Consider the following 21550-nt stretch of genomic DNA (forward strand, 5'->3'; position numbering starts at 1 on the left):
CATTTTTTACTACAAACTGGACTTCCAAATAAATTCCCAAGTATTTTAGACTTAAAGGATGGCCTGTTTTTTTGTTTTTGTTTTTTTGACAGGCAGAGTGGACAGTGAGAGAGACAGAGAGAAAGGTCTTCCTTTGCCGTTGGTTCACCCTCCAATGGCCTCGCTGATCCGATGGCAGGAGCCAGGTGCTTCTCCTGGTCTCCCATGGGTTGCAGGGCCCAAGCACTTGGGCCATCCTCCACTGCACTCCCTGGCCACAGCAGAGAGCTGGACTGGAAGAGGGGCAACCAGGACAGAATCTGGCGCCCCGACTGGTACTAAAACCCGGTGTGCCGGCGCTGCAAGGCGGAGGATTAGCCTAGTGAGCCGTGGCGCTGGCTGCCTGTTTGTTTTATCTGTATCAGATCCCATAAAATCAAGGACAGTAAAAGGTTTGAGACACCCCTCTAAGAATCTGAACTGTGAGGCTAGTTCATTTGTGCAATTATTCATTTAGCATTTTGTTGAGTGTCAAGTACATTTTAAGCATGGGGTTAGACACTGACACGTAAAGAGGAGTTTGGAAGTTCTTGACAGAGTGGGAGAGGCAGGTTTGGAACTGCTTAGTGCTTCTGTGATAGAAGTAAGCACAAAGCAACAACCAGAGAAGGCTTCACAAAGGAGGAAGGCTTCACTGAGAAGGGGGAATTTTCAAGAAGGAAAAGGGGAGGAATAATAGAACAACATGTATAAAGGGATGCAAACATGAAGGCAACTGGCATGTCTGGGGAATGGGGACAGTTGTACTATGCTTCAGTGCGTGTCTTATTATGAAACTGATTATTTAATCTCCTAGAATAGATAAAAAGAGTCATTGAATGATAATGATCATGAAGAAAATATCACAATATTAACAATTTAGAAGGATCTATCTAGAAAACCATTGAAAGAAAACACTGGAGGGCCCAGAGGCTCAAGACAAAGCTGCTGTTGGCAGTTCTCTGGGCCCTCTAGGGTGCCTGCTTGAATGATAGGGAAAGAACAGATCGATTGAAGAACAATTGAAGAACAATTTGAATTGAAAGAGTTTCATGACAAATGGGGTAGAGAGGTTACTGGGATTTTTGATTTGGTCACCTAAGGGTATAGGATGAGAAAAAAATGAAAAACTCGGGAAAGGATAAGCAACATTTGGGTCATGCCATTTCTACTTGAAATGGGTGGTGGGGGAGAAGGAAACTGGACATGTCCAGAGAGAAGTTGGAAATGTGAATCTTTCCACATTTTAGGAAAGCGCTGAAAGCTAGGGTTCCCTCAGTTCAGATACCTGGGGAAAGAACTTGGAGAAAGAGGGCTGAGTAACTGACACTTTGTAGAAAGCAGGCCAAGTAGAACCAGGAGCAGTCAGAAGCTGAGGAGTTATCAGAGGCAGCAGATGACGAGGTGAGACTGGCAAAGGAGTCACAGCAAGAGTGTGGGGTGCTTTAAGAAGGAGGGTGTAGTCGGCAGTGACAGAAATAGAAGAGTGCAAGGGCTCTGGGAGGAAAAAAGAGAGCTGCTTCATCTGAAATGGAGGGGAGGGGTGGGTTGAGATACAATCTGGGAGAGTGGGAGTAGCCTGATTCAGATCCCATGGCCTGTGTTTTCCCTGGAGTTACTGGTAGAGGAGGTGGTAGTTGGGCAGAAATGTTTCAAGCAAAAGAGAGGTAATAAGCAGATCAGATACCAAGTCCAAGTTTCCTGCACTTCTTTTATTTGGAGAAGGGTCATCTGTGGGTGTCCTGTGTGTCAGGAGTCCTGCTAATGTTGAGATTGATGGCGAACGCAGGGGAAGCTCACCAATATCTGTGTCTCTGTGTTTTTCTCTCTTACAGTCTGGACAAGATGGGTCATCCCAGCGGCCTACACCCACCCGCATTCCCATGTCAAAAGGTATGAAAGCAGGAAAGCCAGTAGTGGCTGCCCCAGGAGCAGGAAATCTGACCAAATTCGAGCCTCGAGCTGAGACTCAGTCTATGAAAATAGAGCTGAAGAAATCTGCAGCCAGCAGCGCTACCTCTCTTGGAGGGGGGAAGGGCTGAGGGCAGTGGCTCAGGGGGTATGTTGTGCCCATGCTAGTGCTGCTGTGAAAAAAACCCTTCGTCTGTTTGTGCCAACTCTTTACATGTGCTAATTTAAGTTTTAAATACTTTGTTTATAAAGTAACCAACTAATAGCCATGTGCCCTTCCTATTTTATGCATTTGTTTTGATGCTAGGGAACAGAACTAATGATTAGCACAACTACTGTTTGCTGTGTGGTTTGTTGAGGATGCTGGGTCTCAGTGGGGCCTGACTTGTAGCCCCGGTTTTGCTTCTAACAGGTAGACCCCTCAGTGAACCCATCTGAGCCTCAGGTTCTTCATCAGTAGGTTGAGGGGGCTGGATCACATGTTCTTCAAAGCTGGCTCTCATATTTCCTAACTGTAAGCCAAATTTACTAAGACTTTGTTCCACACTAATGTTTTATTTTTAAAAATTTTATTATGGAATAGGACATAGTTTAACAATTGTGATTTGCCACTGTCAAATCCTGAATTTGACTTATGTGCTGGAAAAATACTCCTCATAGTTATTACAGGGCCTGGGTCTCTAAACTTTTGCAAAAACAAAAGCCTTTAATATGATTTCATATTGAATGTGAAATAAAATTGAAATGAAATATGGAATACCAAAAACAGAGTTTTACTTATTTGTATGTGTTTGTCTGTATTGTAGCACCTCCAAAATATTCCCAGAGTTTCAGAGACCATAATTTTAGAACCATTAATGTCAGACTCAAGCTCCTTTCACATGTACAATTCATTTAAATTGTGGGGCAGTCTGAATAGAGCTTGCAAGTGGCCCTTTGTAGCTTAGCAGATTGTGATGGATAGAGAGTAGCAGAAAGTAAATTCTGATACATTCATGCCCAGAAAAAAAATTACATCAAGCACAACTTAATTGAGTTCGAATTTTTTCAGTTACGTGTTGACCTGCAAATATAAAACCAGTTCATGATTTGGGGTGTGTGTAGTGTGTATGTGTGTGTGTTATAGTGAATCCTGATTGAACAACTTTCTTTAATTTTAAGCATGCATTAATAAGCATGGGATAGTGTGAATGCCAAACACCAAGTGTATTTGTGATAGTAACCTTGTTAAGGTGGACATTGCGCTTCATAGTCACATGACCACAAATGAGCTCAAGGCTCCTAACCCACAGCTTAGCATACCAAGGTCTCATATAGGCCACACCTTTGCCAAAATGTTTGTGCCAACTGGGTGAGCTTTATGAAGATACAACAACTATGAAGTTAGAAATTTTCATTTTTCCATTTCTGAATTGTTAGGGTTTCAAAATGATATGAACACCATCTGCTCTTGACATTTGGGAAATGACAGATTTAAGAAAAAAGATGTGATTAGTTTTTAGCATACAAATCAACTTGTTTCATGATAAAGAAATTCTTCTCTGTGTTCTTTTAGATACCAGATTTCCTACCCTTTGTAGAACTTGGAACTGAATTATGTATAGTGGTGGTAGATGCAGTTGCCTCATAAAATTCACATCCGTTTTAATCAAATCTCTGTTGCCTACTGCTCATCAGGTTACTAAAAGATATTAAGTAACCATATTAAAGCCATGGTGTATTAATGCAACCTTAGGATGAGAGAGAGAGAGAGAGAGAGAGAGAGAGAGAGAGAGAGAGAGAGACTGTTTATGAAATATAATTGGACAGGTTTAAACAAGAAAGTTTGCCATTTAGAACACTGACTTTTATTTTTTTAAAAGGAGATTTTTCTCCCATTTCATCAAGGGGGCATCCAATCCTTTCCAAAACGAGGATCTTCCCTGTTTTTACTAATACCTTCCTGGCATTGATGAAGTATTTAGTGTTACCATATCATAACCTACTGTATTTGTGTAAACAAGGGTGTCAAAAGAACCAAAGTGCATTCCTTCTGACTTCTGCCGTTCTTCACTGACTGTTACCATGATCTTACTGTCACTTGCTGTAGTTTGTGCCTTTACCTGTTCACACTGTGCTTATGTCGTTTCCTCCTGGAAGTCCATTCCATCTGCAGGGAGAGTGCTCCAAAAGCCTGGAGAGTACATGAACAGGATGTTTATACATCTTGATCTTGGAACAGAGCCATTTATAAAGTACAACTCCTATGAAAACTTGGCAGAAGCACACATGGTCACTTTTCAGAAAGGATAAAAAGCAACCACCAGGGAATTTTTCTTTGTAATTTTAGAATAAACTCTATCTTTATTGGATATCCTTGTTTTAAAACACATATTTAGAAATGAAATCCCCTAGGGATAGGAGGTGGAGGATTAAATACACACCAACTACAGCTTTCATTTGTGAATATAACGTTTTTAAGATGCAATTTAATTTTTTTTGTAGGAGTAAATGCAACTGAAAGTTTAAAATCTTTTCTTTGTTCTAAGAAATCTTATGTAGTAAAATAAAAGGTGTCTCACCATGACTGATGTGTACAGCTGCTGCTCAGGTCCATCATGAAGACCTCCAGCGGGAGGTGGGGCTGGTGGGTTGGGAGGTGTTTGCCATTCCTACTGACTTCAATATGACGGCGCATTTAGGGACTGTCAGGGCACAATCTCCAGGGAGCAGATCTGGTTTTTCCCACTGGAGGATAGTTTTTTCTTCATTTTATAATTTTTTTATTTGAAAAGAGCGAGCGAGTGAGCAAGAGAGAGAGCACTCCTGTTCCCTTGTTGACTCCCCAAATCCCTGCAACAGCTGTGACTGGTCTTGGCTGAAACCATAAGCCAAGAACTCAATCCAGGTCTCCCACATGGATGGCAGGGGTCCAGTTAGTTGAGCCATCACTCTTACCTCCCAAGATCTGGATTAGCAGGAGACTGGACGCGAGAATCAGAGCTGGGCATCAAACCCAGGTACCTTGATAAGGGATACAGGCATCCCAACCAGCATCTTAATTGCTAGACCAAATACCCACCTCTGAGAATAATTTAACTATGTTGAATATTTCATCACATTTGTGATGGTGGCCACCACACATGCATGGTTCCAGAAATGTCCTAATAGGAGATACAACCCACAGAGTGGCCATCATTCCTTGAAAATGTGATTCCATATCTAGGTCATCAGCTTAAACAGGATCACTCAGTTTCCACTGGTGTTTCCATTACGTTTCCAGTGGGGACTGGTTAAAGGGTAGCAACTGGGCTCTCTCTGGAGGTTGTGGTGTATTCATTGAAGGTATAACCATTTCAGGGAAATGAAAACATGGCCAGGAACGTAAGCTGTAAAAAAGATTTGAACTCCTTATTCCCTTAGAGACTTAGAATCCTGAGGGAGAAGTACGACTTTCCTAACTGGAAAAACCACAGGGATATAGATAAGAAGACAAGTCTGTTGAAGACTGGAGGGCAGAGGGAGAGGGTGGACAAAGTGATGAGGAAATGGGCATACAGAGGATTTCCTCATAAATAGGAATGTACTCGTGAAATTCCAAAATTTCCCCAACCCATATAAAGCTTAGTGTTTCCTGTCCTCCAGGGTCTCATTGGTTATCTTTCTTCATTGTTGTTTCAATTCCTTCTTTTTACCTGCTGGTTACACAAAGGATGTAAATATGCTCTGGCCTCTTCCATTTTATCAGAATTCTTCCTTCCCCTATAGCTGCCGCCCCGACTCCATCCAACTGAAGTAAGCTAACATTCAACATTTTCTACCTCCACTATCATGCTTCATAGCTATTCTCTTTATTAAAGGAATTCATTTACAAAGGTAAAACATCAGCCAGTGCTAAAAGACAACCCTGACCCCCTCAAGTTTTCCCCCGGGGAAAATCATTTCCAATGCCTAGCTGGCATTTATGTCTGTATTTCTAAATAACATGCTTTACTGTGACTTTTTTGTTTCTAAATTTTAGCTATCTTTTGTCTCTTTCTACTATCATCTGATGATCAAAGATTTAATCCTCTCACTGGTTCCCTCTTCCTTTTTCCCTATCCTCGCAATATGATTGCATCATAAATGTTTTGATAAATCAGCAGCCAGTATTTGTATGCTTATATATTTATACATTTATAGTGTAAGTGCTGTTCCCTGCTGAGCCAAGTAGTATACTATGATTATGCTCTCTTACCACTTTCCCCCCTTCAAAAGAATAATTGCTTTAATTTTTTTATCTACTTGGTTTTCTATGTATCTATCTTTATTTTTTCCAAATGCTCCATTAGTTCTGCCAAACACTATCAGTAATTTTTCCAAGCACTTAAACACATCAGTTTCATATTTTCCCCTTGGAGCCCTTCCTAGCTCAGCCCTCTTCTTCCCTCCTCAGTCTGGACTGGTTGGCTGCTGGGCGTGCTGCACAGCTGTTGTCCTTTTGCCTTTGTGGAATCCTCTGTTCCTGACTCCTTGTCTTCTACTTCTTTCTCCTCTCCATCTGTCTCTCTGTTTTGCTGTGCACCTACCAGTAGTTTCTGTAGATAAAATCCCCCAGCACCCTCCCTGACATAGGTCAGGGGAGATAATTTCATAGTCCAGTGTGTGAACTTTTCACTCCCCTCCATTCTTTCTATGCCGCCCATCCTTGTGCTCAGGTCCAGAACTTCTTAAGTCAGCATTTCCAGAAACTAAACCTCTGGTCTTTGTTAAGGGTAAGAGCAGAGTTAGGCTATGCTCTTCTCCCTCCCTGACCAAGACATCTCAGCTCCCTTGCATTTCCTTTTACCTGTCTGGCTATTCTGCCTCCCTTGCTGGTTCCTTGTTTTTTGCATATTGCATACCTAGTAAGGATTGATTTCCCCATATCATTGTCAAAAACCATTTTCCTAATTTCCAGGCTTTCTCCAGCCATCTGATATCCTCCCATGACTTAATTTTTCACTCATATGCTAACTCCCAGACCTCCATCTCCAGCTTTGTGTCTAACTTTGCACTGTGTATCTCCAACTCAGTTGGTGTAAAAACCATTCTCAAAGCCTCCCATCCCTCTTCCAACTCTCCTCCTTCTCATGTTTCTCCCCTTCAGCAGGGATATCCTGATCCACCCAGTCACTCAAGCTGGAACCCTCCCTCAGTCCTCAAGTAGCTTCTAATTCTGGCCCCTTAACCTCTTCTGTCAGTCAAACCTCTCCATTACTTCCACCATCCTCAACTTGAGCTTTTCATGATGTCTCTTGTGAATTATTCTGATAACCTTCTAACTGGTGTCATTAGTCTCCAGCCTCAAAACTCTCGGATCTGTTTTTCATTTTGTTTTCCACAGTGCAAGATGATCATGTCACTCAATATTTGGAAACCCTCCAAATGTTCCTCCTTTACCTGCAGAGTACAATGCCAACTCCTTGGTGTGGCATGTAAGGCTGCCTGTGATTGGGTTCTCCCTCTCTCTTGTTTCCTGAGCACATTTGGCATTCCCATGGCTGGACCCCTGTCTTCCAAGCTTAGAGAACTGCTTGTTACATGCCAGGCCCTGCCATCCTTCCTTGACTTGCTCAGTTTGCTCCTTCTGCCTGAATTGCCCTTTCTCTTTTGGTTGTGCCTTTCTTTCTTCAGCATCTCTTTTACAAACATTGCCTCCTCTAGGAGGAAAGCTGTTATTTCAGAATCTATCATAGGCTTTGCAAGGCTAAAAAACCTTGCCATTCACTCTAGAGAAACAAAACTAGCAGGTGAAGAAAGGCAAGGAAGTAGGGCAAGAAAGAGGTACTCTCAATTCCTCCCCTGGTCTGCAATGCAAAAAGTCATGGAGGGAACCAGCAAGTCATGTATGAGACCATGGTGGGAAGAGATGGTGGAATTGGAAGAGAGCCAGGTAGTTCCATTCTGGATGCGTAAGTTATTTCTGCTTTCCTCCAAAGGCACAGTGGCAGGTAATGGATGCAGAATAGCCAGGAGTCCTGGACTGGGGGGTTCTTGCCTCTGAAGCCACCACACTGTGAAGAACAAAGGCGATGTGAGCACTTTCTTCTGTGACATAAATACACCCTGCATAAGTCACAAACAGCTATCCCTTGTGGTGCTTCTAATTCCCCAAGAGAAAGTTTCAGAGATTGTCATGCTCCTCAGGTTCACGAAAGACCCTCCACAGTAGCACAGAAGCACTCATTTAAAAGGACTGAACACCACCACCACCAAGTAGGATCTGGAATTTGGATAGATATCAAGGTGACCATTCAGAGAAGGAGGTTACTGAACAATGGAGTAGATACCTGAGAGCACTGAAAGCCAGGAGACGGGACTGGAATGACACTCTCGTCTGCCACCAAGAGGCTGTATTACCTTTGGCAAATGACTTTACCTTAGCTATAAGCTTTTATGATTCTGGTATTCCTTCTTAGTCATGGTATCATAGGCTTCCCCATGACTTAGCAAGCAACTTCTAGGATCCTGCTACAATGCTTTTCCTAAGAATGAATGATTAATTGCTGATTTGGTAAAAGCACTTTTAGCCTCTCTACTTGCGCTAATATATTGAGTATGTGTGATGGACAGAATTACAAAATCACAGAGCTGATTAGAGCTGAACCAGACCTCAGAGGATAATTCTCTCTGTTATTAAAAAACAACAGCAGCAATGACAAAAACACAAAAGCAAAAAATAATTTAAAAAAGTAAATTCCCAAGGGTTAGAAATATCTAACCATATTTTTAATGATGAAGCCAGAATCAAAAATCAAAATCAAAGGCCAGAATCTAAAATCAGTTCTTGTTTCTCTTAGTGCATTATTCATTATTTTATATGATGAAATTACTTCATAGGAACAAAGTATAGATTTATTTAAATGTATATTTATAGGTAGACTGAAACACCCACACCCATTAGACCAAAATAATATTGTCAAATGTTTTTAAGATACTGAGATATCTATATAGAAACTATATGTGTGGGGCCAGCACTGTGGCTTGGCAGGTAAAGCTGCCACCTGCAGTGCCTGCATCCCACATGGGTGCCAGTTCAAGTCCTGGCTGCTCTACTTCTGATCCAGCTCTCTGCTATGGCCTGGGAAAGCAGTAGAAGATGGCCCAAGTTGTTGGACCCCTGCGCCCATGTAGGAGACCCAGAAGAAACTCCTGGCTCCTGGCTTCAGATGGGCCTAGCTCTGGCCATTGTGGCCATCTGGAGAGTGAACCAGCGGTTGGAAGACCTGTCTCTCTCTGCCTCTACATCTCTGTAACTCTGCCTTTCGGATAAATAAATAAATCTTTAAAAAATACAGACAGGAGATACTTTAAAAAGAAGAAACTATATATGTAAAAGTTCTTATAGTAGTGTTTGATGACAATTTTCACACACAATGTTATTTTCCATGCTGTTTTTTTTAAAGATTTATTTATTTATTTATTTGAAAGTCAGAATTACACAGAGAGAGAAGGAAAGGCAGAAAAGAGACAGAGATTTATTTATTTTAAAGAGTTACACAGAGAGAAAAGGAGAGGCAGAAAAGAGAGAGAAAGAGAGGTCTTCCACCTGCTAGTTCACTCCCCAAATGGCTGCAACAGCTGGTGGTGCGCCAATATGAGCCCAGGAGCCAGGAGCCAGGAGCCAGGAGCTTCTTCCGGGTCTCACACATGGGTGCAGGGGCCCAAGGACTTGGGCCATTCTCCACTACTTTCCCAGGCCATAGCAGAGAGCTGGATCAGAAGTGGAGCAGCCATGCCTCGAACCGGTGCCCATATGGGATGCTGGCCCTGCAGGCGGCCGCTTTACCCGCTACGCCACAGCGCTGGCCCCTTTCATGCTATTTTATGACCACCCATAGACTTCACACAATTTAGGCATTTAATTTCTGCATCTAAAAGAGTAGAAACTGTGTGAGCTTGGCTCAAATATTTACCTAGTTTCCCAATATTAAGTTTTCATTTATAGTGAGTGTTACACATGGGGAAACTATTTCAAATTTGCTTTTATCTGGGAAACATCATGCTGGAGATAAGGACTGGCCTCCCAGAAAAAGAAGGTATCAGTCATTTCTGTGATTATTGTTAACTCCTGCAAACTGGGGGAGTTAAGAGATGATCTGGGCTCATGGAAGAGTGGGAAATGTTTTGGAAGGAAGCAAATAAACTATTAGGTCATTGAGAAAGCCCAAGAGAATTTATATCCTCTGGTTCAAAAGTTTTCTAGGGCAAATGACAGAACTGATTAGCGGAAGTATTTTTAATTAGCTGAGCTGAATCCAAAAGAAGAAATCCAAGTCCAAGTCAACAGGGGAAGTTTATTGAACTTCCTATTTAAAACAGATGTTTTGTCAGAACGCTGATTAATTTCTGAATGTGATAATCACACAAGTGAACCTAAAGCAGTTTATGAAAATGAGACACTTGAAAATAAGTAGTGTTGAGATACTCCTACTTCCAAAAGGCATAGAGAATGTGGGACCTTTTTTTGGCAGGTGGATGATTACCCTGAAGGCAGTAGGTTCTAAGCTGAGGTTTGGTGGCTGGTGGAGAGGAAGAGCATCATATCCTTGAGCTGCAATCATGCCTTCTAGACATAGCCCCTGTTAGGAAGGGAGCCACAGAACAGAGTGAGGCAAAATCCAGGAGGAAATGTTTTCTGTGACTTGGATGAAGCAGCCCTCCTGCACTGAGGAGAAGTCCTGCTGTAAGTTGAACTTCCGCTGTTTTTTGTCTTAAAGTGACTTGGTCTCATTTAGTAAAGCAGACTTTTAAAATTCAGAGCTCCAGTGTCCCTTTGCAGAGAGTTGAGCAGAGTGTAAAAACGTGCAGTGCCCGGGAGGGTCTGACTTTCTGAAGTACCTCTCTTCCACTTCACAGACAAGGAGCTCTCCTGGGGAGAAACAATTCTGATTCGCCTCAAGCACTCAAGAGATAGTCTCCCCAAATTTCTCTCCAAATTCTGTTTCTTACATGCAGCTTTGGAGCTAAATCTACTGTCTGGCCAGGGGTTTTGGGATACTAGCCAGCAAAGATCAAGGCTTACTGTGGTAGGAAGTCAAGTATAATTAGGAATTTGATAACATATTGAACTTCTGCTTCATGGATGTTATCTAAAAGCTGACATAATAAAAGAATGAATTATTAAGCATCATCATTTCATGATAATATCATAACAAATTAGGTATTTTAATGTGTTATCTGAAGTTTTATAAGGAGAAACCATCAACATAATATTAAAGAAATACATAAGGGGAAAAAGTCTGTAAATGCATTTTGAAAATTTTAAAAATTATTTATTTTTTAAAGATTTATTTATTTGAAAGGTAGAGTTACAGAGAGAGAGAGACAGACAGAGAGACAGAGACAGAGAGAAATCTTCCATCAGCTGGTTCAATCTCCAAATGACTGCAATGACTAGGGCTGGGCCAAGCCAATGCCAGGAGACAGGAACTTCTTATGGGTCTCCCATGTGGGTGCAAGCATTTGGGCCATCCTCTGCTGCTTTCCCAGGCCATTAGCAGGGAACTGAATTGGAATTAGAGCAGACTGGTGTCCATATGGGATGCTGGCCCTGCAAGCTGTGGCTTAACCTGCTGTGACACAGTGCCAGGCCCAGGAAAATTTTTCTTAAATGTATTTATTTGAGAGGGAAGGAAGGAGGGAGGGAGAAAGAGAGAAAGAGAGAGAGAGAGGAGAGAGAGAGAGAAAAAGAGAGAGAAAGGAGGGGATCCTCTGCTGGCTCATTGCTTAAATACCCACAACAACCAGGGCTGAGGCAGGCTAAAGACAGGAATTGGTAACTCAGTCTGGGTCTCCCATGTGAATGATAGGAACCCAACTACTTGAGTCATCATCTACTGCCTCCCAGGGTGCCCATTAGCAGGAGCTAAAATAGGGAGTGGCACCAGTGTATCAACATGGGCACTGTGGAAGGGATGTCTGTCCGAACTGGCATGCTAACTGTTCTGTCAAACACCTGTCCTACATTTCTGTAAATTGTTAATGTCAAAAGTATATAAAAATCTAGTGTCCCTCATGTGTATATGCTGATGAAAATTTAGGGTTTTTTTTCCCTTCCAATTATCTTAATAAATGTCTGCATATCAAAGGGCCCTAAATTTAAGTGCTTTTTTTGCTAATAGATACAATGAACTATGATCTTTGTTCCCAATCTGCCTATTAAAAGCTGTATAAATTACTAGAAAGAGAAAAGTTACTAGCTGTATCTGATTTTATCATGGTCATTGTAAAGGCTCCAAATCAGCTATGCTTAGTCTCATTCTGGGATGAAATGGAGACAGAGTAGGAGATGGAATGAAATTTGCTCACTGCCTTTGTAACTTCAATGAAATGTAAACATTATTTTATTGTACTAAATTGTAAAGAGACAGGAAGAGACTTGGGAGTTCTGCCCTCCTCCATTTCTATGCATGAATATAATAGTGTTATCTCTTAAGTATTAATTTTTGTTCCTGGCGTTTATGAATTACATATGTATCAGATAGTTTTGCTGTTAATGAGTTATTTCAAAATGTAATGGTATAAAACAACACATATTTCTCACAATTTTGTGTATTGGCTGGATGATTCTTATTTGAGTATTCTCAGCTGAGATTAGTGAAAAACTTAGACTATATGCAACTAAAATTTAATAAATCTGTTTAATAAGTTTCAATGAAAACACTACCGTGTAGATTTTGTCTGTAGAAATTATATGTCTCCATATGTATAAAATGGGCTTACTTGTATTCTTTTAAATGAAGTTCATCTATATAAATATTAAAATACCATCTTTTATTGATAGAATTTATTTAGAATAAATTTATTTGGCATTATCAAATATTTGTGAGACAGTCTAGTTAATAAAGTATGTATATATGTACACACATATATACCATTTATGGATTGCTAGTTTGCTAATTGAAACATTAGTAATTGAAAGTAATATTCCATTGCAAGCAACACTCTGTGGCAGACTGTCAAAACCATCTGACACAATTTGAGCTTCCTATAGCAAGGAAGTCTAAACTGCTCCAGAAATCTCTCTTCTGTTACACAAGCCATTATATTATACTTAAGCAGTGTTCAACAACAACAAAACAAAATAATATTTCAGCCAAGATATTGTTTCTTCTATGTACAAATACTCAAATTTTTACCAAATACTAATTGTAAAAAACTATTACCAGGGGTGGGCATTTGGTGCTATGGTTAAGATACCAATTAGGGTGTTCATATTCCACTGAGAGGCTACGTTTGGGTCAGCTCCACTTCCAGTCCCAACTTCCTGCTAATGTACACTATGAGAGACAGTAGATGATGGCTCTAGTACTTGAGCTCCTGTTACTCACATGGGGAGATTCAGATAAAGTTCTAGGCTCCTGGCTTCGGCCTGACCCAGCCCTGGCTGTTGCAGGCATTTGGGAAGTGAACCAGCAGATGAGAGATCTGTGTCTGTTGTGTTTCTCTCAGCTTTTCAAATAAAGAAAATGTAATGCTATCATCATAGAGACTGAAAAATGCTAGGATTAAGAGCAAGCAATTCCAGGAATTAAGAGGTTTAAGCATTCAACGGGAAAAAAAAGAAGGTGCTGTAGTAACAAGAAATGTCACACCTGCAAAGGATGTTGGAGATGGTTTCTGACGCTCTCATATTGTACTGAGGAAACAAAGACACAAGCATTGACCAGGGCTGACGTCAAGACCACTGCAGCGGGTGAAACTGCTGCCTCTGCTCTGGCACCCTGTGTGGGCCCTAGTTTGTGCCCTGGCTGCTCTGCCTCTGATCCAGCTCCCTGCTGGTAGAAGGCGGCAGAGGATGGCGCCTGCACCCATGTTGGAGACCTGGAGGAAGCTCCTGGTTTCTGGCTTCAAATCAGCCCAGCTCTCGCCATTGCAGCCATTTAGGAAGTGAACCGGTGAATGGAAGATCTCATGCTCTCTTTCGCTCTCAAAAAAAAAAAAAAAAAAAAAAAAAAAAAAATTACATTGACCATAAGAACAATTCTGAATTTTACTCCTTTAGGTTGATGCTTTCTATTCTTTCTTAAGAGAAGGAAATGAAGTACTTATATAATTTAATTATTTTAGGAAGATTTGAGACACAGGTCACATCAGTTGTTTTGTTTTGTTTTGTTTTGACAGGCAGAGTGGACAGTGAGAGAGAGAGAGAGAGAGACAGAGAGAAAGGTCTTCCTTTGCCATTGGTTCACCCTCCAATTGCTGCTGCGGCCGGCGCACCGCACTGATCCGATGGCAGGAGCCAGGTACTTATCCTGGTCCCCCATGGGGTGCAGGGCCCAAGCACTTGGGCCATCCTCCACTGCACTCCCGGACAATAGCAGAGAGCTGGCCTGGAAGAGGGGCAACCGGGACAGAATCCGGCACCCCGACCGGGACTAGAACCCGCAAGGCGGAGGATTAGCCTAGTGAGCCGCGGCGCCGGCCCACATCAGTCTTTAAAACCTAGTTCAGGGCCGGCGCCGTGGCTCAATAGGCTAATCCTCCACCTTGCGGCGCCGGCACACCGGGTTCTAGTCCCGGTCGGGGCGCCGGATTCTGTCCCGGTTGCCCCTCTTCCAGGCCAGCTCTCTGCTATGGCCAGGGAGTGCAGTGGAGGATGGCCCAGGTGCTTGGGCCCTGCACCCCATGGGAGACCAGGAAAAGCACCTGGCTCCTGGCTCCTGCCATCGGATCAGCGCGGTGCGCCGGCCGCGGCGGCCATTGGAGGGTCAACCAACGGCAAAAGGAAGACCTTTCTCTCTGTCTCTGTCTCTCTCTCACTGTCCACTCTGCCTGTCAAAAAAAAAAAAAAAAAAAAAAAAAAAAAAAAAACAAAACACCTAGATCAGAATTTTAGGTTTTTAAAGATTTTATTTACTTTTATTTAAAAGGTAGAGTTACAGAGACAGGAAGAGACAAAGAGAGAGAGAGAATTCTATTTGCTGGTTTACTCCCCAAAAGGCAGCAATGGCCAGGACTGGCCAGGCTGAAGGCAGGAGCCAGGAGCTTCATCCAGGCCTCCCACATGGATGGCAGGGGTTCAAGTACTTGGGCAATCTTCTGCTGCTTTCCTAGGTGCATTAGCAGAGAACTGGTCTAAAAATGGAGCAGACAGGACTCGAACCAGTGCCTATATGAGATAGTGGTGTCACAGGTGCTGCTTAACCTGCTGTGTCACAGTGCTGGCCCAGCTCAGAATTTTAGAAAAGAAAAAGTATTTAATGGGAAATAACATTTTAATCTCAGACCCTGATTTTTAACTACATAACATTTTAATTAGTGCTTTTAATTTTTTGCCAGTAGATCTTTATACATTTTTAGGCATTTAGATACTTTGAAACTAGAATAATTTTTCAATGAAAAAAATCAATTTCTAAGGGTTTCTGGTATAATGAAAAATAAGTACGTAGGTCTTAAAAACTTTATAAAAGCCTCAGAAGTAAATATTCTAAAGTATATTAGACATTAATGTATTCTCTTTTATTTTGCTTTCATATCCATTTTATCTCAAATTCAAGCCGAAAAGCTGAGGGAAGGAGTAGAAACAGCTCTACCTAGTGGCCATCATCTGGCAAAGTTCAAGAAATAAGAAAGCTTTTTCTTTTCCCACAAACGATCATTCCCTATGAATAATTAGTGTGAATCTGTAGATCTATGGCATAATGTGATCTGATTAATGTTAATTTAAATATTTATTACACACATAGAATTAAAATGCAGATAGCAGGCATTGAAAATTAAAGTGAAAGGAATGCTTGGAAATTTCCTCAGGCTATTGATAAAAAACCTTAATATATGTTTCTGCTCTCAAAATATTGTCATATGTTGACAGGAGGCAATAAAATTTTCATGTGGAGAAACTATTTGAAGCATATTATTTTCTGTCCTCTGCTCTGTATGACCTCAGTGATGGAAAGACTGTCTCATTCTGCTCACCAGTGTTGTTCCATCCAAGCATGGATGGCCTTAGTAAATAATTCTTGAATGACTGAATGAAAAAACATGAGGATGACATGTGTTTATAAAGGCTTAATATAAAAGTAACACCAATAAAATAATTTCATATATCAAATATCAATAACATGGCTGGACTCTTTTGATTACTATCTCAATCTATTTTGTGCTTGAGATAGTAATCAGAACGGTCCAGCCATGTGCTTTTATTGGAATGAATTTAGATGTGAAAGCATATAGAGTTCTGCAAAAAGAAGCAATCAGAGACAAAAGTGAGTCATCTGTATTTATTCAGTTCTTAGGAATATGTAATGAATATCTCCTTATTAAAACTCCCATCTATGCACTTAAAAAAAAAAAAAGAAATTCAGGGAGTTCAAACCAGAAAGAATTTGGCCAGAATAGGAAGCATTCTGGTTTCTAGTTTCTCATTGTTACTGTTCATATATAAAATAATCACTACTTTTGTTTTCAAGGAATGGTCAAATTGACCTAATATTGTTAGAATACTAGACATGGCTTCTCAAGGCCTTTCAGAATTTGAGATATAGCATGTAAGCAACATGAAGTTGCTTAAGAATAGTAAAGTATTCTAGTAGCTACTACCAGGATCATGAACCTGCTTTTGTGTATTTAACATGTAGTCTTGAGGTGAAATGATGTGGTAAAGATCCTCACATAAACTATTGATCTGAGTTTCAGTTTAATTGAAAATACCATGTCTTTCTTCTCTTTATAGAAAGCATCATCATTCACCAGTTACGTATGAACTCCAGATGAAATGGTAAACCAAACACATATTGGGTGTGTGTACTTCCTCTGAATCCCTGTTGAATGGATAATATTTCTACAGTCCTTCATCATCACTAAAGTCCTCCATGCTACTGATCACGACTGGAAACATTTGACTACTTCCAGTGATTTTTTTTTTTGAGGGTATAATGTAACAGTTGGAAATGGCCTTGCTGATAACATGAAAATATGTAGCAAGAGCAATTGAATCTTTGTGCCAAAAGAAATTTCTCTTTTGCAAAGCTTTCAGGTTCATGGGCACATGCTATGTAATTTATTTTTATAATACATTTTGTAATGTGACTTTTTCCCAGAACTGTTTCCTTTTTCATAGTCTATGGCACATATATCTGTGGAATACACTGTCAGTTCTTCAAAGTATTGGTATTGTTGTGTTCAAAATGGTAACCCATAATTCTTTTCATCAATTTGTTATTTTTCAAGAAAAAGTACAACATAGTAAAACTTAGAAGCAGGAGATTCTGGTAGAGGTTTTCTTTTCATTTGTATAATACTATGATTTTGATCCTGGTTCAGTACTGACAAATAATGCTCTGCCTTAAGAGTGTAATTTTAAAAGCTAGTTTTTGAAGTTGCTCTGTTTGGTGTTCTGTGCCAAGAACCTTGGATGAATTGACTTTCATATGGAATACATTCATACAAGGATATGTACCAGTTTAACCAATAAGGGTACAGAACAGTTCTGATGAAAGATCAATTATATTTGTTTATATTACTTATAAGACTTACAATAAGGACTGTGATACCAGGATATTTCTCATAATCTATCCCCAATGAAAGCTTGAAAATAAAAACTGATCTAGATAAGTTAGCATCTTTTAAATAGTAAGAAATCCTGAGATAGACAACTTTTTTCTCCTTGTGTTTTATGGATTTTCATAATCACATGTAGGTTAGAGAATATAATCTTTAAAGACAAAAAGCACATGTGTCACTTAAGTTTCCATGTCAGAGCTGCTGTTGAATTTAGGTTTATATGAGAATGTACATGTAAAATCTACTTGAAACCCTAATAATTTATTTTAAAAATTAGTTTTTAAAAATATGGACATTTTCAATCAGGTCTTAAAAGATAATTTTAAAGATAAATCAAGATGTGACAATTCGAGTTCTGAAGGCAGAAAATCATCTATCAGGTAAATACCAAGATTATGGTGAGAATGCTTATGAATGCACATGGATAACTAAAAGCCACACGAATAATACCATTGACCCATTCTTCCAGGTACAGATTATGCCGGGCTAATAAATCCAAAGGGGGTCCATGCTGAGTCTCTGGAGTAGAGGAACTAATGCTGGGTTTCTTCCCCTACATAACCTTGGAAGATTTTAAGATATACCTCATGGAATTGGCAAGTCATATTCAACAAGTATTATAAATAAAATAACTATTCTTTGTTAAAAACTATTTTTGATTTTTTTAATTAAAAGAAGGGTAGGCTTACCCTAGTTTTAGTGACTGAAAAAGCATCATATAACCTTCCCTGGTTTTGATTACTAAGAAAACTAGTGTGTGTATGTGTGAGGATTTTTCTGTTGTTGTTACTGAGTTTTGTTTCCTGGAAATGTTGAACTGTAATGACATTTTCAATTAGAAAAAGATTTTATTTAGTATTGTTCTATTTTTCCTGACTCACATTTGAGCTCCCTATTTGCCTCTGAGGCAAAAATATTTGGATGTATCACAGATGAGCAGTTTTGAAGCAAACTGCTTTTTCTCAAGCTGTGAGAATTTTATTGTACTAATTGTGAAAATGCTAGAAGATAAGATATAAAGTTTCTTGATTTTAACTTAAAACATTACAAGTAACGTATGCATCTTTGGATCTGAAGTTTTTTATTCTCCTAAATTTATAATGAAATTTGGTGCTGCAAGAACAGCTAGGATGATGGTGCAGTCATTTAGATAGGCACTGAGCTTTCTTCTGCCATGCTACAGCTAAGGCCTCTGTGTAAACTGAATGGAATCTGAGAGGGTAAAATTTATCAGATTAATTCTGGAATGAGAGACAATATGCAAAATTAACTGATAATCACAAGAACATGAATGGACATATCATGCATAAGCAAATAAGTTTATAGTCACATCTAGATATCCACATCTAATTGAAAAAATTGCCTTAACATGCAACCCTGGTACTATCCTATGCTCACATAATTTCTCTCTCCCTTTTGTAAATAAATCTCCAATCACTAATTTGAACTAGAGTCATTTCTGAATGGAATAATTATAAATGCTTTCTGAAATATAATCAGTGTTTCCCATTCAAGGCACAACACTGAATTAACTATTTTAACCTTTTATTTTTCATATGGGAGTGTTTCTTAAGAGTATCTTCTACAAAGATTTTTTTCAAGTATTTCATAAAGTGTTGGAGTTTGATGAAGATAGTGGATAAAGTCTATGAACCACATGTCAAATGCCTGGAATGTTCACAAAATGAGAAGAATTAACTGTATATTAGGACAATCAGAAAATAAAATTCATGATGTGATACATTTATGTATTAGCATAAACATCAACATTACCGAAAAAATTCACAGCTTCTAAATAATCAGTGGGAAATTAAATTAGTAAATGGTGTTGGAAATGTAATGTTTTCCACCTTTCTCCAATCCTATGGCTGAATTTTCTTGGAAATGAATAAAAAACATAATAAAAGTAGGATGTACATGATTTTGGTAAACAACAAATCCGAAAACAGTAACATGTACAACAGAAGATAAAATGCACTTCAGGCATAGGGCTAAAAGCACTAGCAAGGAAAAAGTAAAAATCTCTGTCTTAAATTTATAAAAATTGGGAAAGTTTTGTTGAATTAATTTTGGCAGTTATTTTTTAAGTGTTTATCATTTATTCCATAATTATGTGATGACAGTTGTTTGTTATCTAGGGAAAATGCTGTAGATTCACAAATTTGAACAGAAATGTTTATAGATGCCATGACATGGTACATTTATTTCCTGGTGGTGTTTTTCATTAATGTTATTTGGGGAATTTTACCTTGCCATCCACAGATTTGTTATTTTAACAGTGGAGATCTGTATTTATTTAATATATATTTTGTTTTAAAAATATCCAATATAAGAGGCTTACTGTATGATCAGACATTCTCTGAAATTTTGCAGGTTTTTTTGAGAGCAAAAGAGTGTGTTGAATAGTTCTGGAAATACATTCTATTTTCAAACAATTTTTAATTTTTTCTCTAATTTTTATTAAGTATGTGAGAAGTTATTTTTCACTGAAGCCAAGTGAATTTATGGATATGTACTTGTCTTCTATATGAATGTAATATCCTGCTTTCAGTTCTTCACAGTTTATTGAAATTATTTAACCAGTTAAGATATTATTTGTATTACTTCCTAAGTCAACTATGTTTATCAGAATCTCACCAGAATGTGAGAAAAATAACTGTAATATCAAAGCTTTGTGCAATATATTTTTTGAGTTGGAACATAATAGTCACAAAATTAAACCACTTAAAATGTGCATGCAACCTTCTTTTTATTTTAAAGTTCTTTGCTTTTAAATAGTTTCACTTCTGAGTTGTTTTCTTAAAAATATAGTTTCTTTTGCTATGGATAAGCAGATGTAGTAAAATGGGACTGCCAAAATATGGGTGTTTTCCCTCAATTACACCAAATTGGATTCTTTACAAAGGAAAAAATTTTAAGACACCAAGAGATAGAAACTGTCTAAGGGGTTTCCCTCCCTCCTTTATCTTCACCAAATGCAGTCAGACAACATCCAGAATAGTCCACCACTGCTCTCTGCTGTCAATCTGAAGGAGGATCATATAGAGTCAATACCCTGAAGCTTTGCCAGTAGTCCACAGCTCAGCTTCTATAGAGGCAGTTGGATGCTTTCAGCAAAATGGGATATGGTAGAGATATGGTTCTGCTCCAATTCCTTTTATTTATAGACAAGAAAGAGTGATCCATGGTCTTATTTCCCATCCTAATTTATCTTTTCCTTATTTGTGACAAAGAAATGGGTTTCTCTTGCTTATTATATAGAGGTACACTTATCAAAAAAAGAAAAAAGTGGGTAAAGATGATATCTAAACCAAGATACTTTCTGCAGGTAAAGTACAGATGTTAGGGAGTTTTGACCATAGGCAGCCTCTGTAGCCTCTCACCTTAAAGAGAGCCCATTGGTGTACATAATTTAAAAGCACTGGCTGAATCTAGTTGATGTTTGTGGATAATTTTTTAAAAAGAAAATCAGACATCTTTTAGTTACCTCTGGCATTATGCCCAATATTTCTTTCAGAAATAAGCATCTTTAAGGAGAAAAACTCTTTCTCTCTTTAGGAGCCATATTGACTGATGTTAGTGTACAAAGCTGTCTCCCATTTGTAAGACTTTTAAAAATAGAACTTGCATATTCCTCACAGTGAATGCAAGATACTGGATAAATATTTATAAAAACACAGTTAACTCCAGCTAGAAAGAGGTCTTTCCTACTCATCTTTCAGCTACCTAGTTTCCTTTTCTCCAATCTCTGTTTTGGCCTTCCTGGCTTTCACTGTCTCTGCCTTGACAGCATGGCATGTTTGGTGAAAATGGCAGGGTGTTTCACAGGCATCTATTTATTGGCTTTTAACCCCAAAGAACTCCTTCAGTAGTAGGTTAGGGTATCTGTGCCTTTTCCTCACCATACTCTTCTAAGAGCTGATGTTTCCCTTGCAAAAACATCTATACCCACGGGCATTTTCAAGTGCATATCACATGGATTAAACAGGAAGAAACCCTCAATCATCACTGATTCTAAAGGAAGACATGCTTTCTGATAACACAAAGTTCCTCAACAAGTCACCAATTGGTCTAGGCTACTTTAAGAAAAGTGTGCCCACTGATTTTTCACTTC

General features: G+C 39.3%; 1 protein-coding gene, 1 long non-coding RNA gene and 1 other non-coding gene across 9 annotated transcripts in view; 2 read left to right on the plus strand and 1 right to left on the minus strand.

Moving 5' to 3' along the window:
• FILIP1 (filamin A interacting protein 1) overlaps positions 1–20170 on the plus strand; it is a 268181-nt gene extending 248011 nt beyond the window's left edge. For 3 of the 6 annotated variants that reach the window (XM_089333003.1, XM_008263118.5, XM_070073870.2), the window contains 2 exons: positions 1854–2077; positions 16607–20170. In XM_089333003.1, coding sequence (XP_089189129.1) covers positions 1854–2060 — 207 coding nt within the window. In that variant the 3' untranslated portion in view covers positions 2061–2077; positions 16607–20170. Of the gene's footprint in view, positions 1–1853; positions 2078–2341; positions 2520–16606 lie in introns of those variants that run through there. The other 3 variants (XM_089333004.1, XM_008263120.5, XM_089333005.1) reach the window with 2 other exon arrangements.
• LOC103349802 (uncharacterized) overlaps positions 1–21550 on the minus strand; it is a 43021-nt gene that overhangs the window by 10854 nt on the left and 10617 nt on the right. Inside the window, exons 1-2 of one of the 2 annotated variants that reach the window (XR_016233927.1) lie at positions 4491–4728; positions 4032–4102 (exon numbers count right to left, since the gene is read on the minus strand). This is a non-coding gene — a long non-coding RNA (uncharacterized LOC103349802). Of the gene's footprint in view, positions 1–4031; positions 4103–4490; positions 4729–21550 lie in introns of those variants that run through there. The other variant, XR_011388646.2, reaches the window with a different exon arrangement.
• LOC127493351 (small nucleolar RNA SNORA28) lies at positions 12868–12994 on the plus strand. The gene has a single exon (XR_007923407.1). It is a non-coding gene; the product is annotated as a small nucleolar RNA SNORA28 (small nucleolar RNA).

The sequence above is a fragment of the Oryctolagus cuniculus genome, chromosome 5, assembly GCF_051225735.1.
Source record: "Oryctolagus cuniculus isolate XC-2025 breed Fujian yellow rabbit chromosome 5, ASM5122573v1, whole genome shotgun sequence".
Taxonomy (NCBI): domain Eukaryota; kingdom Metazoa; phylum Chordata; class Mammalia; order Lagomorpha; family Leporidae; genus Oryctolagus; species Oryctolagus cuniculus.